This window comes from Talpa occidentalis, unplaced genomic scaffold, assembly GCF_014898055.3.
Source record: "Talpa occidentalis isolate TD23 unplaced genomic scaffold, MPIMG_talOcc4v2.1 talOcc4.5, whole genome shotgun sequence".
Lineage (NCBI taxonomy): Eukaryota > Metazoa > Chordata > Mammalia > Eulipotyphla > Talpidae > Talpa > Talpa occidentalis.
In genome coordinates this window covers 124,872,914-124,888,527 of record NW_023604861.1, presented here as the reverse complement: position 1 = coordinate 124,888,527, position 15,614 = coordinate 124,872,914, and the positions used below count along the sequence as shown (strand labels likewise).

The following is a 15,614-nucleotide window of genomic DNA, read 5'->3' as shown; positions in this document are numbered from 1 at the left end:
TTTCCCTCCTTCAGAAGGCCCCGCTCCCTTATGTCTTCCCAGAGCACACCCTTCACCAAAGTGTGATGGCAGGGGTGGGGCGCCACATTCTTCTTCAGAAAGAGGGCAGCAGTCAGCCCTCTGAGTTCAAAAACCAAGAAGGAGGGAGGCTTCTGGCTGACAGGGGCCATCAGCTCAAAGACCTGGAGATCAGGAAACACTACCTTCAAAGTCACATTACATCCAACAGTGGAAAAGCGCCATGAGATTTCGGCAAGAAAGAGGCGGGAAAGGACTACTTGACCTTCCCAGGGGCGTGCAAGGGTAAGGAAGGGCGTGGACTTCTGTTTGCATCAAGAGGCAACAAAGTTGGGTCTTTATACATGCTCACAAGACTGGCCGCATTTTGTCTTGACAGTGACCCTACACATACATCTGAAGGACTTCAATCTTAGCAACATTAACAAATAGGCTTAGGATCACGCAGCTAGTACATGGCAGAGCTGCAGTATACACTGGGCTCAGTTGACTCCACGCTCTGTTCACATTACATCGCACGGAAAATGTTTGATCCAGGCAGGCAGGGAGGGAGAAGAGGGAAGGAAATCACCAAGTTGAAAAATCCCTTTCTCTTTTGATAGCTCATAGTCTTTGCGCTTCCCTTTAGACATGGCAATTTTTTTTTAAGATTATTTATGCATACAAGAACTGGGGTGTAGACCAGAGGTGCAGAGGGTGAGACGATTCACTAGAGATTGGGGGAGCAGAACAGGCAGATTGACTGAAATACACTGCTGAGGGGAGCAGCGGGCGAGTCAGGAGAGGTCTGCTGTGCCATGTGGGTAGCTCCCTGGCCAGGGATTGAACTCGTGCTGCAGTGGTTGGCAATAGCTTCATAGCATTGTGTCTTTAACCCCTCTGCCACCAGGGAGGCCCCTGGACTGACAATTTTGTGTACAGGTGTACAGTCTGGGACAATTTGAAGACTTTGAGGTAGAGACCACATCTCTGTCCCCTGTTTCACCCAGTGCTTTGGGCTGATCCCACCTATGGATCCTAGGTCCAGCCAGTTCTGCCCGTGATCTCTCCCAAGGAGACCAGATGACCTGGATTGTGACTTTCCTTTGTGTTAGTGAAAATGGAGGTTAGGTCACCGCAGCTGAGAGTGACTTGATATTCTCACTTTGAATCTATTTATACCACAAGGCTCTCAAGTGCCAATAAATTACTCGGCTGTTGATTCACATCTCCGTCTAACTATTTTTATACATTGGTATGATTTTTTTTTAATGGAAAGTGCTTTAAAAGTAAGTGGAAGCTGTATTGTATCGCTGTGATTTTTCTGTAAGTAAAGTACTTTCCAATCAATCATTCTTGGAATAATGGAATAGTTCTCATTGATATAACATGATGGTTTTAACCTTTTACTGAAAATTATTTTTGTGCCAACAGGGGTGATGGCATAATCCATCTTTCTTCAATAAAAATACCCTTGTGGCTACTATTCATCACCTTCGCAATGATTTCCTCTTAAGGAAGAGCTGCTCTTACAGGAGGGGTGTGGCAATCGGAAGTTCCTGCTCCCCCAGAGCCTGCACCCTCCCGGGTTTTGGGAAGTTCAGGTCTGGGGTACCCGTGGAGGCAGCGGAGGAGCAGAGAAGTGAAAGGACAGCAAAGGTGCCCTCGCAACCCCATGCCTTCTGGGAGGGGAGGGGTGGAAGGGCTGGGGGGAGGGCTGGCACTCAAGAGGAGTTCTGCCAAAGGGAGAATCTGTGAGGGAGCAGCTCCTAACAACAGCACCCCCTAGCCTGGCTGTGGGTTTGGAGTGGGTAGGACGGGAAGTAATGTAGGGGGTGGAATGGGGTGGGGGTTCGGTTTCTCATTTTCCTCTTCTCATTTTCAAATCATCCTCTCTGTCCAACTGCCCCTCGCCCTGGGGTCGCTGAATTTGCAGCCCACACCCCGTCTGTCAGGGCCCTGCTGTCTGCCGAGAGTTAGGGCCCGCTGCTAGCCGCAGGCCGGCAGTAAATGCTTGCAGGGGCTGAAGGCCGCCCGCCAGGCAGAGCACACTCCCTGTGGCTGAGTCCAAGTGGTCTGTGCTGCGTGGGTTCTTCTGCCTCAGGTTCTCCTGAGTCAGGCTCTCCCCGGGGGTGCTGTGCTTCTGATCCCCGTTGTTTCACAAGAACCAGGGGAGGCAGGTGTGGCCAGGGCTGCAGGGGTGGTTATGGTGCAAGCTGGCGCTGCACAGGGCACCTGAGTGAGGTGGGGCTGGAGGCCAGCTCCCCAGCTGTGTGCCTGTCCAGAGGGGCACCCCAGGGGCTGGCGGCCGCTCTGGGGGACCCTTATTTTAAAACTGGGATTTAAGGGGCCTCCCCTGGTGGCGCAGCGGTTGAGCACTGGGCTGCGAAGCTGCCCGCAGCCTCTGCAGCCCGGTTCAATCCCCGGCTGCCGGCGAGGGTCCCACATGGCACACAGACGTCTCCTGCCGCCCGCTGCTCCCCTCAGCAGTGTGCTTCGGTCCTTCTGCCTGCTCTGCTCCCCGCTCTGGCTCTGGTGAATTCTCTCACCCTCCCGCGCTTCTGACTGTACCCAGTGCATGTATAAATAAATAAATAAATAAATAAATAAATCTTAAACAAACTGGGATTTAAGGCAGTGAAACAACTTGCCCAAGGTAAAAATAAAGGTGGTAAATGATAGTCAAGATTTGTACCAAGAACATCTGCTGGAAATCCAGCAACACAGCAGGTGGAGAAGCTGGGAGACAGACGAGGCTTCTGGCTACTGCTCAACTTTCTCACGTCTCTACGGGAAGGCTGATGTTTTCTCATGTGAAGAACGACGGGATGAGCGAGTGAAGGCTGGGAAGGAACCCCGTGTCCTCTGCGTGCTTGGAGAGGAGCAGAGGAGAGGACTGGGGAGGGTGCCGAGAAAGGGAGGATTCTGGGAATACTTCACGTGAACAACCAGAAAGTCTAACCAGGGCTAGGAAGGGAGGTCAGGCAAGGGCCGGTAGGCCAGAAAGTGGAGAAACTAAGGAAAGTGGTAACAAGTGCAGGAAAAGAGGCGTCTCCCCACAGAACTGAAGTGGTGCCAGGTGGTGGCCATGCCCCGGGCGCCCCCGCGGGAGGGGGAGGCTGGCATGGAAGGAGAGTTGCTGGAGGGCAGGGCACGCGGGAACCACGCGACCTGGTGATGGGTTGGCCCTCCTGGGAGGAGTCCCCTGCTGGGGCGGGAACACCGGAGCGGAGGGGAAAGTGAAGGAGTCACATAAACCGAGAACGGCCAGGTGAGACGGCTGAGGCATTGCAGCTGACCTGTGTGAGCCCCAGAGCTCCGCAGAAGGGAAAAGGAGGGTGGCCAGAAGCTTCAGCGAGTGGCTGTGGGGAGCAGGAGCAGCTCTCCCCTGCGAGGGCGGTGTGGGGGTCAGGATGTCAGGAGCTTATTGATGAGGACTAGGACAGCCAGAGGGCCCAGGTGGAAGGTTAAGGGGGAGAGAAGCACGAGGAAGTTGGTGGGGAAGAAGCGCAGAGCGGTAAGGCACGGCCCCCTGGTCCCCGTGCCGCTGCTCGTGCTCTTCTCAAGCCATCGGTGTTGGTTCTTAGGTTCTGTCCTTGGCCCACTGTCCTTCTCATTCCCCATAATTTCTTGGGTGTCTCAACAGTGTGTTAAATGGAGAATTTCAGAACACCACATCCATCCTGCCGTGAGTACGATGAGCCCTAAGTCGATATTTTGGCCCAGGCTGTTCTCTATGCTTCATTTCACGTCTAACTACAGCCACACAGGGCCTAATGACAGGACATGGGTGATCACTAGGCGATTTCATCCTTGTGCAAAGGTCAGAGTGTAATCACACACCCCTAGATGGGTCAGCCTATTGCATATCTGGGCTCGACAGCGCAGCCTTTTGAGACCATTGTGGACCTGGGATCTGTCATCTGCCGAAACATCACCAAGGGAGGCCTGATGTACCTGTGGGCCTGCTCGACCCGCCTGTGTCTCTTGAAGTCAACTCTAACTCAACATGTGAACCGAACTCATAACTCTGCTTGAACACAGGCCTCTTACCTTTTCAGTCAGTGGTACCTCCACACTGAGAAGCTGGGCGTCTTCTGCCTCTCTCCTTCCCATACGACTAATTAATCCCTAGTTTCCAAGTTTAAATCCTACATATTTCTCAAATCTGTCCTCTCTCTCCTCTCTCTCCCTCCTCCCACAGCCCCCCTTCATGCATGCGCCACCTCTCGACAACGGGATTATCCTAACCAGTGTCCCTGGGTCCAGTCTGGCCCCTCATACTGCTGTAAATCTGGCCACTTCACCTCCATGTCTAAAGCCCTTTGGGTGTTTCCTACGATGAAATTCTAGCTCCTTTATGGCACACGAGGGTACTGAGCCCACTTTCCAGTCTCATCTCTAATTTCTTCCTTCTCACATGTGGACCTTGGATCTGCACTTGGCACGCACTCCTCCTTAACCTCATTGCTCCTCACCGCCGCAGACTGAGTACTGTTTACTGACTGGCACTGTGTGTTCCCTGACGCCATGAGTCTGGGTAGGCACCCTCCTGCATAAACCTGCCCTCCTCCTCAGCCTCCATTACTTCCCGACCCTCAGACCCAGTGCCGTGCCCGGCTGACCGCTGAAACACGTGCTGACCGAATCAAGAACTGTCACGAGGAGGGGCGCTGAGTGATCAGGCACATGCTGTCCCAAGAATGCCTGTGGGAGGGAGGGCACCGAGACAGACTTGTAAAAGCCCTAGTTTGCCAAATTACAGTTGCTATGAGAAGTGGGTGAGTTGGAAGGCATGATGGGTATTAAGTGTGGCTGGGCAAACAACCCATGCTATGAAAATCCCCAAGGTAAGAACTCCTCAGCGGCTACAACCTCCCAGACGATCTTACGAGAATGATGTCATGCCCAGGCTTCATTTGTTAGGAATCTGTACCCACGCGGGGTGATTCATCCCCCAAACTGCCGATGGACCCTAACAGTTAAAGCCCTTGCATTCCTGCTTGATGTCTTCACACATTCCATCTGACAAGTAGATACCACTTTCTTTTCAAAACCTCTCCCTATTCAAAGCCCACACTATGGATCTGAATTCCTCAGTCAGCTTTGCGGTTTCAGAGGCCAAGGAGAGAGCACATGGGATGAAACATGACTAAATCCAAGTCAATGCACTATTTCTTCTTGATTAAAAAAAGAATACTGCAAGGGGTGCAGGAGAGGTAGAGAGAGCAAATGGCATCCTGGCAGGGTCCCTGCTCCTGCCCACATGCGGCAGGAGTGCACCAGATGCCGAGATGGCTGATATTCTACACTCAGCCCAGCTCAGTGGCCAGTCCTGCTGGCTCGCCTCCAGCTTCTAAGCCAGAGACGCCTTCCTTGCTCCTGTGTGCAGGAGGCTGACACACGAGCATCTGGCTTGGCCTGGGGAAGGAAACGTCATTCTTTGTCCTTCAAGGGCAGCTCATAGGCTAGCAGGAGGTCATGAACCTCAGAGAAACAGCACGGAGGGTCCAACACACCTGCTTTTAGGCGCAGTCTTCACCCTGTTTTGTTAGCAGTGCTATCCAGTGAGAACGGTAAATTCACTACCTTTCCACCTACCACGAAGCCCCTGAGTGCCCAGCTGGGGAAATGCTCCTCCCACCCGGGAGGTCTTTTCTCAAGTGGTGCAAGCAGTGGATGGTTTGCAGCCGGACGGGCCTGAGCCTAAGTCCCGATTTCATCAAGTAACTCAGTGTCTCTGAGCCTGTTTATCTGTAAAATGGGAACCTACTTTGTAGGGTTAGTGCAAAGACTAGTGAATTAGTTCATCTCTGTGAAAAGGCCCAGCACAGCGCCTGGAGCTAAGAGAAAGCTTAGAATAGATGGTATTAACTCAGATGCCCTTCAACTTGTTAACCTTTTCTGTTTTTTTTTTTTTTTTAAAGATTATTTATGCATACATAAATAACGTATCCCTCCCACCAGAGGTGCAGGGGGGGATTCATCAGAGACAGGATTCATTAGAGACAGAGTGGGGAGCAGAACAGGCAGATTTACTGAAATCCACTGCTGAGGGGAGCAGCAGGTGAGTCAGGAGAGGTTTGCTGTGCCATGGGTGGGGTCGAACTCATGCTGCAGGGGCTGATGATAGCTTGATAGAGCTGTCTTTAACCCCTGCACCACCAGGGAGGCGCCTGTCAACCTTTTCGAACACAACTGCCCACAACATAGGTCAGAAGGGGCCACATGGGGGCTCTAAGGAACAAAGAGGCCTACTCTCCTAGGGCAGGATCCTGTGATGCTAGGGCAAAGGGTGTTTGCTGTGCCTGGCTTTCTATTCCCAGCGCGGATGAGGGATAGTGCAGCCAGGAAGAGACAGAAGCCAGTGGCCGGTCTCTCTGAATTACAGCAGAGCCCCGACACCAGAGAGTTCTAAGGGGTCTCTGAAATCCATTCCCCTGTGGGGAAGGGGTGATACTTCATGAGCCCTTTGAAGAGGTTGTGGGTAGGAGATAAAAGAAATGTAAAGCTAGAGTATAAAGGTACCTCTATTGAGTCAACACTGGGGAAACTCGGTCAATCTCATGCTTTCATTTGGCGGCAAAGGAACAAGGGAGAGCAACAAGGAGGCTTCTGGGAACCGCTGAGAGCTGGGCTGGGCTAGAGCGCAGCCTGGGACGAGGGTGGCCCTCTGCAGGGTCAGCTGTGTCTCTACCTGAACCTTTGCTTTTGTGGAGGACTCCACTGGCAGTCAGCTGCTGAGCAGAAGGCCCCCAAGGGACAGGAGGTGGTGGTAGAGCCCTGAGGGTGGCAGACAGACCAGACGCATGGGGACAATGTGATTCCAGAGGCTATTCTCTAGACTATTCTCCCAGGCTTGGTAGTACACTGGCACTCAGTGGGTGTTCCCTAAGTGCTTCTTTGCTCCCTTTCTCTTGTTCATAGCAGGGAGGCTGGCTGTGCTGTGGGTGATAGGTGCAGTGATCTCTTTGCCTTTATGTCTCCCACCCACACTGGAGAATAGAGAATAGAGAATAGCCTAGAGAATAGCTGGAACGGGAAGTCAGAGTCTATACTGGCGAGTGGTGGACATCAGGCCATCTCACCCACCTTCTCTGTGTGACTGACCTCACCACATACTCAGTGTGTGCAGAAAGAGAAAGGCCCTGCTCAGACCCCCCACTCCGTCAGGCCATGCATTCTCACCAGTCAGGGTCTTTTCCATGGGGGCATAAATTCCTTCTTGCATGGGGGTGGGAGGGGGTGAGATGAAAAAAAATCTTAGATGTTACAATGATTGTGTTGCTCCAAGGACTACAGCATGTATATATTTACACATATATATCCATACAAGTGTCTCTCTCTCTCTCTCTCTGGTAGTAAAATTTCATGGGGGGAAAAGGACAATTAGGAAAAGAAAATCTTCAAAGGCTCCTTGGGGTGAGGTGATTTGATTAATGGGAAAAAAAGATTGAGAAACATCATTGTAAGAGCTGCTAAGGACCTCCTCTGCATCTTCCGGTGCTTTAAGAAGCCCGAGCCAGCAGCCTCTAAATTGCAAGGCATGCATGCCGGGCAGGTGTTGATAGCTTCCCGCTTTCTTTCCACTGAGCCAGAAATTCCTCTCTCTCCCAGCCAGCTCCTCTCCTGGGTGCCTCCATTTACAGTCTCCATGGCCACCAGCAAGCAAGGCCCAAGCCCAGAGTGAGGACTTGCACAAGGAGGTTGGAAGCATCGTGGCCTTTTGCAAGGAAGGAAAGAGCAAAGCGCTCTCCTAGGCAGGCAGGATGGAGCAGTCTGATAAGCAGAGAGGAATATTTCTATCTCTTCTTATCAGCACCAATTTACATCACAAGGATGAGAACACATCCTTCCCAAGCTCAGCCTTCCAGTCTTTCCTAAACAGATCAGTTTAGAAACAGTGCGAATCCGTTTTTCTTATTACGTGTAAGTGCCACTGATTTTTACTTTTACTCTAAATACATCTGCAGGGAACACAATGAATCATCACATCATAAATGTCCATGACTTTGGCTTCTACTATTAGGCACCTTAAATTACTACATTTAATTTTCAATGATCAGGTTGAGATAGTTTGCTTTTAAAATATTCTGATGAAAAGAGAGAGCAAATATTTTCTGCCTTATTATATTGCAAATTATATTTCTGCCTTATTATATTGCATATTAATCAAGTATGGAAATGCATGCAGCAAAGTTTTGATACTATTGTTCTCACTGTCTTTTTTTTTAAAGATGGACTTTTTCTTTTTTTTTTAAAAGATTTATTTATTTATTTATACAAGCACTGGGTACAGTCAGAAGCGCGGGAGGGTGAGAGAATTCACCAGAGCTAGAGCGGGGAGCAGAGCAGGCAGAAGGACCGAAGTACACTGCTGAGGGGAGCAGCGGACAGCAGGAGAGGTCTGCCCGCCATGTGGGACCCTCACCTGGCAGCCAGGGATCGAAGTGGCGCTGCAGAGGCTGCAGGCAGCTTCGCAGCCCAGTGCGCAACCGCTGCGCCACCGGGGAGGCCCAGTTCTCACTGTCTTTTAAATAGGAACCATTTCTCCCTGGCTCTACAATTTATTAGCCATTTGATTTTTCAAAATAAAAACAGCTGTATTGAGATAATTCACATAACATATAATCTGCTCATTAAAAACACACAAGTCAATGTTCTTTAATAAAATCATGGTGCTGAGCAACCATCACCGCTATCTAATTTTAGAAATTTCATCCTCCCTAAAAAGACACCTTGTATGTATTAATAGTCCTTTCTGATTCTTTCCCACTACACATAGTAGGCCTAAAAAACACTTTTGCCTCCACAGATTTGTGAAATACACACATTTTTGAGCAAAATCATTTCATATTTTAATTGCATAACTAACCCATAGCTTATCCCATAATAAACCAATAATTTAATCACCATTAGCCAATTAGATGCATACGTAAACTCTTTATTTTAGCTGGTACTGTTATAGGGTAGCCCCAATACAAAACGGGGTGCCTGACTGTGGGTCCTCACCCGCGTGCTTAAAAGGACTTATCAATACTCCACTGCAGGCACATGCGAAAGGTTAATAAAGGTTTATTTACAAGGGAAGGGGAAATGAGGAAATGTACAGCTCAGGGAGAAAAGTGGGAGACAAAGTTTTAAATGCGTCCTACCTGATCCGCCAATCAGGAATCCCGAATGGCACTCTGAGAGCTGGCCGCGAGCCAGGAGCCGTGAAGCCAGGAGGCGAGCGACAGAGCGAGAGACCCCAAGGCCTACGTGTTTGGTTTTTATACCCAACCTGGCTGCTTAACTCCACCCTCAGGTCCCAGCCACCTTCCCTTTGGTGGTGACGGGATTTGTCTTTCCCAATGTCCTGATGGCTTTGGTCTGGAGTGGGGATGGGGTCCACAAAGACTGTATGGGATTAGCTCAGGACATCCTTTCCCCCTAACAGTACTTCATGTGAAAACTGAAGTTGATGTTGACCTAGTGGAAACTGTCTTGTTACTAAAACTGCATACCTACTAAGCACTAAGGCAACAGATTTAGCTCCCTTCCTGCCCAGATATACTCTCTCAACAGTCTGTGGTGAAGTTTTAAGTCAATTATAAATATACTAGGAGCTCGTTGTTTAAGGTAAAAATTCACCCATCTTCTCAAGCACAGACATATACTTGGTGTCACTGTGGTCTGGTTTGTGCATCTCGATTTACATAGATTTGGTTGCTCCAGGGTCGTCTTTGTTCTTAGCTTCCCTTTTGAAGGTCACAGCTCCCTTGCATAGGGCTGAAATGGGTGGTTTCAGTTCAGACGTTCACTGCTCGTGTGTGACAAGCTGTGGGTATGAGCGTGTCAGCGCCGCACACGTTGCCTGCCCTTAGCCATCACCGCCAAGGCTTCCATAGAAAACAGCACATCCGACATGGAGATAAGTTTCCAGCCCCTCATAGCCACTAGCCAGGCCAGAGTTTTCCTCTCAACACCAGATGAACTGGAGGGCAGAAGTGGTAAAATCTGAGACATTCCCATCTACATGATGTATTTACTCCTGTTATAGACACAAAAGGTGGGTCTGGGCAGAGAGATAACTATGGGCTTTTCCCTGCTCTATATGGTGACAGAATGGTTGGCCTGGCAGAATCCAGTCTGCAGAGCGGCACAACGCTCACTTTTTCGCGGCACTTTCTGGTTGACAGAGCATGTTCACAGATGTGATTCACTGTGAATATCATTACAGTCCTGTGAGGCAGGCAGGGTGGGTCTTTACTTTTCCAGATGAGAAACCAAATGTGAGAACTTGCTCAAGGTCAAATGGCTTAGTGGCAGAAGTGGGATGGCCCCGTTGAAGGCCAATTTCCATAAAAGCAGTGCACTTGCACATGGACTCCAACTTCGCTCAAAAAGATTTTGAAACTTTTTTTTTGGGAATAGTTTCAAAATCTGTAGTACATCTTTGAACAGGCTCGATGATGAAGGCATTATTTCTAAGCCAGTGGTTCTCCGTCAGCATTGCCTCGAGGGCTGGTTAAAACCCCACATTTCTGATCCATCAGATCTGGGGTGGTGTGCGGGTTTCAGCAGCACATAGACTAAAATTGGAACAATCCTGAGCAGACTGGTCTGGCCCTGCATGAGGATGACATGCAAATTCGTGTATTCCATAATTTTGTAACTTTGTGATTCAAAACACAAAACGAAAACCAAAAAACCTGCGGTGGGGCCTGGGATTTGTGTTTCTAATGGGTTTTCCTGGGTCATGCGGATGTTGCTGGTTTAGGGTCACATTTTGAGAACCATTATCCTAAGGAATTTGTTTCTGGAAGTATGAGTCATTCAAAACTAAGTCTAGTGATGAAGGTGGGGAATCAAGCTTGGGAATCTCACCACCGGCCAGAAAGGATGGGGAGCCATAAAGAACAACGCCATCTCTGAGGGAACTTTGAAAAATGAGATCCAGAGAGGTTCTGAATGATGGCAGCTTGGTGGGGCTCCAGAGAAGCTACCCAGGTAATGACTTACAAAGGGAGGGAACTCTTTTGGCTTGTGTGCTACCAAATCCTTCCCGCGAGTGGAGAGAACCACCTGGCACAACAGTGCATGTGTGAGTGCTCATTATCCACCGTTTGTTTCCCAGCTCTAGAAAAAGATATCTTGGCGATACACCCACTTTAGAGAGGCGCAGTATTAATAAGGAATTAATAGCTATTTCCAGCATCTGAGCTGGTCAGACTGGAACAGCAGGGATCCTTTCTATGCTGCAAACTTGATGGGTGGGGACAGCAATGGGAAAACTTCGATTTCCTAATTTGACTTTTCTGTTGTGGTTAGGAGAGAAAAAGTGAAGAGATCTAATTTTGGATGCCCAAGATAAACACGCCACACTTTATAGGGAAAAATATTCCAGAAGCAAAGAAAAATGAACTCCCTCAGGTACTTAGGCTGGGACTCCATCCTTTGTGTCACAGCAGGTGAAAAGAGGCCGAGGACTGCCTAAATATTGGTTCTAATTTTATTTTCAATTCCACATTACATTCAACTCTCCTTGTACTCCTCTTTAATTTACAGCAACTGTTGACACAAATTGGTGTGCCTTCTCTTCTTTGACATCGGAATTTCTCTTGAATTATACATTTCCATCTGGAATAGTTTATGGGACTACGGTTTTCTTTCAATTAGATGAATGGAAACGGAACGGGATCAATGGGGAGTCAAATGCAAAATCAAAGGAAGGTGGGGCCCACATATGTTTGCAAGGCAGGATTTCACTGGCCCCACAGCCTGCAGATGGTATTAAAAAAATGATGTTGGCCTTTTAATTTCCAATACATTGATTAAATTTCACTCCTCAGGAATAAGAACAACTCTATCAACCTTCTTATCAGAACTGCTAGAACCTTCATGAGGGAAACCCTACAAGTTGTAGGGAAACCCTACAACTGCTAGAACCTCCATGAGGGAAACCCACTGGTCAGAGTACAGATGATTATAATAACTATCAATTTCATCTAGCATTGAGTCAGAGGCAAAAGAAATCATATTTGCCTGCTGCCAGGGGCTTCGTCTACTCCAAACTTCCCACACCAATGCTTGTGTTTGTGGCGTTCTGGCTACATCAGAGGTCAGTGCCATGAACGGGTCCAGCTCCAAGTCGCTTGGTAACAAGTGATCCCTGGTCTACCTCAGCCAATGGTCCACAATAACAGAGGCCATTTGCTGGCTCCATCTGGGACTGACTGTGTCTTGGGGGTCTACTTTCAGTTTCCAGTTTGGGAAGGTTCTGGGTTGGTCAGTCACACCAGTACTGCGACGGGGCATTTTGACAAAACTGTTTGCAGCTAGCACTTGCATGAAAATGGTCACTGGATAAAAATGCAGACCCACTGTCTCAGATTACCAAACAATACACAGATCAGACATCCGGACCCCACCTCTTTCTGCATCCTATATGGCTTACTCTATAAGCAAGTCTTATTCTATAAGAAATGAGTCTTATTCTGGAAGTCATCCACAGTCATCTCTGAAGACCCTGCTTCCATTTTTCAGTCTTTACCCACCCCCCGCCCCCACTACCCCAAGAGTGGAAACTGGGGTAGGGAGAAGTCGCTGTTCGTACATTGCTTGACAGCTTAGGCAAGGGGAGAATTTTATGGTTTACCTATAATCATAGTAATTCAATGTGAAAAAAAATCCTGAATCAATATGGCCACATGAAAGCAGATTGAGGGCCTCCCTGGTGGTGCAAGGGGTTAAGTCTCAGCACTGTGAAGCTATCGCCTGTTCTGCTCCCCACTTTGTCTCTGGTGAATCCTCTCACTCCCTGCATCTCTGGACTATACCCCAGCCCTTGTGTGCATAAATAAGTAAATCTTTAAAAAAAGAAAAAAATGGACCAACGTTCTTTGGCTGAAACCAGCTGTGCCCGGCAGGCACGTCATGATGTCCTCTCCTCATGGTGCAGTCCTAGCTTGACTGGTGGTTGGCCAGCTCGAAAACCATGGGAGAGCCTGATATCAACCCAGGAATCAGCCCTGCTCTGGCAGCCTGGGGGCAGTGGGCCGTGAGGCCGGGAGCTGGGTGGGCTGCCCGCGCCTCTGTGGGTTCAGGGGCAGGGCCAGGCTGCGCTCCGCAGGCCGCCCTCTCGTTGCTCTTTTCTCTGGTGAGCCACAGCACATGGCTTGTGGAGACTTGAAACTGGTTAAAAACCCCCTTCTGGCTAAAATGTCTGTGGTGGATTAATTTATTCCATAATTTAAAGAATGCTATTATTAATGAAAGAGAAGTAAAATTTGGACTAATAAAGGCCCATTCTTCAGGCAATATTAATGGAAGCTTTGTGAATAAATAACTTTATATATGAGTGAATAAGCGGCACTTGAAATGAAAATGTCTGAGTGATTCACTGGGTCTTAAAGGTTGGCCTTGCCCTCTGTGGTCAGCGACCTTTATACTTTGTGACTCCACTGTTCGAGACAGAAAACAGTTAACCCAATATGACTTAGTATCTCACAAAAGATTCCGCTAAAACACTCCTAACAGCTGCTTTTTTATTTCAGTGAAAGGTACTTGAAATAAAATCATTGTTCTCCATGAAAATGGCATGCTAAATAATACAGTTACCAGATTATTAAACATAAAGGCATTTGATAATATTAGCACCAAGCACAGGTTCCACTTCTGCTGATGCAAAAGATTTTGAGTAATTAGTCATTGCACAATATTGTATTTATAGCCCTTTTTGCTTGAGCTGTTAGGCCACAAAATCAGCAAGCAGTTGCTGTTATAAAAGGGTTCTCTGGGTTATTTATAATATTTCTGCTGTCTTACAGTTGCTGCTCCACTCTTGGGTCTAGGGCCAGGTCTACTCTGTGAAAATGAAGGAACTGAGCAATTGTTCTGTGACTAACTGTGCTGAAAGCTGGTGTGGATGATTCACAACAAACTGTGTGTGCTTTGGCTGGAATACCTGGTATTTTTGTCTGCACCATCCAAATTCATCACATACGGGTTGATTTATCACTTCATCAGGGGAAGAATGTGTGGATATGTGAAGTCTGTGTTTCTATTAGGAGTAAGTAACCTACTTCTCAGGCACAGGTGGTAGGGGAGAGAGCTGAACTAGCATAATGCTGCAAAAGACTTTCCTTCAAATGTTATTTACTTTAAATGAAGGATGCATGTCTGCTCCAAAGGCTTCTTTGCTTCCCCACAGTGGGGTGGCAGGCAGCCTGGCATGCCCAATGGCAGGGCACAGAGGAATCACCCTAGCCTTTATTCTTTGTAAATGACTCAGGGGTCTTCCTGTGACATCTGTAGAGCATCACTGGTGATATGCTATAATATGTTTTTTTTTTTTTTTAAGATTTATGCATACAAGAACCGGGGTGTAGGTCAAGGGTGTGTGTGAGAGGATTCACCAGAGACAGAATGGGGGGCAGAACAGGAGGTTCTAATGAAATACACCGCTGAGGGGAGCAGCAGGTGAGACAGGAGAGGTCTGCTCTGCCATGTGGGTAGCTCCCTGGCCAGGGATTGAACTTGTGCTGCAGTGGCTGCTGGTAGGTTGATAGCACTGAGACTTTAAACCCTGAGCCACCAGGGAGGCCTCTAATATGAACTGTTTCTAATGAGAGTAGGTCTTAGCCCTTAGGTGAGTCATGGCTCAAAAAATGCTGAGAGCCATTGAGACTGTCAGAGTGATATGTTTGTTTTGACCATAAAATAAACATCTTACTTAATCTGTCCTCCCCTCCTTTTTAAGGAAAGGAACTACTTTTGTGTCCTCTGTGTTCTTAAACCCAACTGCCTAGTCCGGGCTGCCACAGTCTCTCACTAGATCAATGCAAGTGTTTGGATGGTTCTCTCTGCCTCCAGGATCGTGATCTCCAATCTATTGTTCACACTGCAGATGTGTTAATCTTTTTATAAAGTACAACTATGATCAAATATAATACTTTTTAATAATGTGATTAAATATCCCCAGCTGAAACTCTTCAAAGGCTCCTCACTGTCCTAGGGATGGAGTCGTGATTGAAGCCCTTTACAACCTACCCCGTTACTGCTTACCTTACCTCCTCCTGCTCTCCCTGACTCTGAGCTCCTTCCAAACAGAACTTGAGAAGGCACAAGCCTGGCATGCTCCCTGAGTGCTGGGCTGCTGTATGAGCTGGTGCTACCTGGGTTACCCTTCACCAAGCTGACTATCCTTCAGCCCCTCTCCTACCCTTGTCCCTCCCCCCCCCCCCACAAGCAGGTTTCCTGGGCTCCTCTGGCCAGGTGGGTCCCTCAGACCACTCCCACAACCCCTTGGGTGCAGCCCTATCATGGTGCTTCCCATCCTGACCAGAAGGGCAACATACTCTTCAACTTAGCTCTTTGAGGCCAGGGACTGTCTAACTATACCTGTGTGTCCCTGTTATACAAGCGCATGCCTGCTGCTTGGCAGAAAATTCAAATAAAGTGCCAAATAAATGTGTGTACAGTGGGGTGCCCCTCTCTCCATTTTGCCATCATTTCCCATAGAGACCTCTGCTATTTCTTAGAAGACTTTTCCGTTCTAGAGTCCACAATGTTTCATTAATCCTTGGCACCCAGGATGATCTGAGGATAGGTAACAGCAGCCTCAGGGGTAGGCT

At 48.4% G+C, this 15,614-nt stretch overlaps 1 protein-coding gene and 1 non-coding gene across 3 annotated transcripts in view; one reads left to right on the top strand and one right to left on the bottom strand.

Moving 5' to 3' along the window:
* RBKS (ribokinase) overlaps window positions 1-15,614 on the bottom strand; it is a 69,508-nt gene that overhangs the window by 6,819 nt on the left and 47,075 nt on the right. The window contains exon 8 of one of the 2 annotated variants that reach the window (XM_037528305.2): window positions 13,153-13,845. The exons of the other annotated variant lie outside the window; for it this stretch is intronic. Coding sequence (XP_037384202.1) covers window positions 13,780-13,845 — 66 coding nt within the window. The 3' untranslated portion in view covers window positions 13,153-13,779. Of the gene's footprint in view, window positions 1-13,152; window positions 13,846-15,614 lie in introns of those variants that run through there. 2 annotated transcript variants of the gene reach the window in all.
* LOC119260014 (U6 spliceosomal RNA) lies at window positions 10,548-10,650 on the top strand. The gene has a single exon (XR_005128654.1). It is a non-coding gene; the product is annotated as a U6 spliceosomal RNA (small nuclear RNA).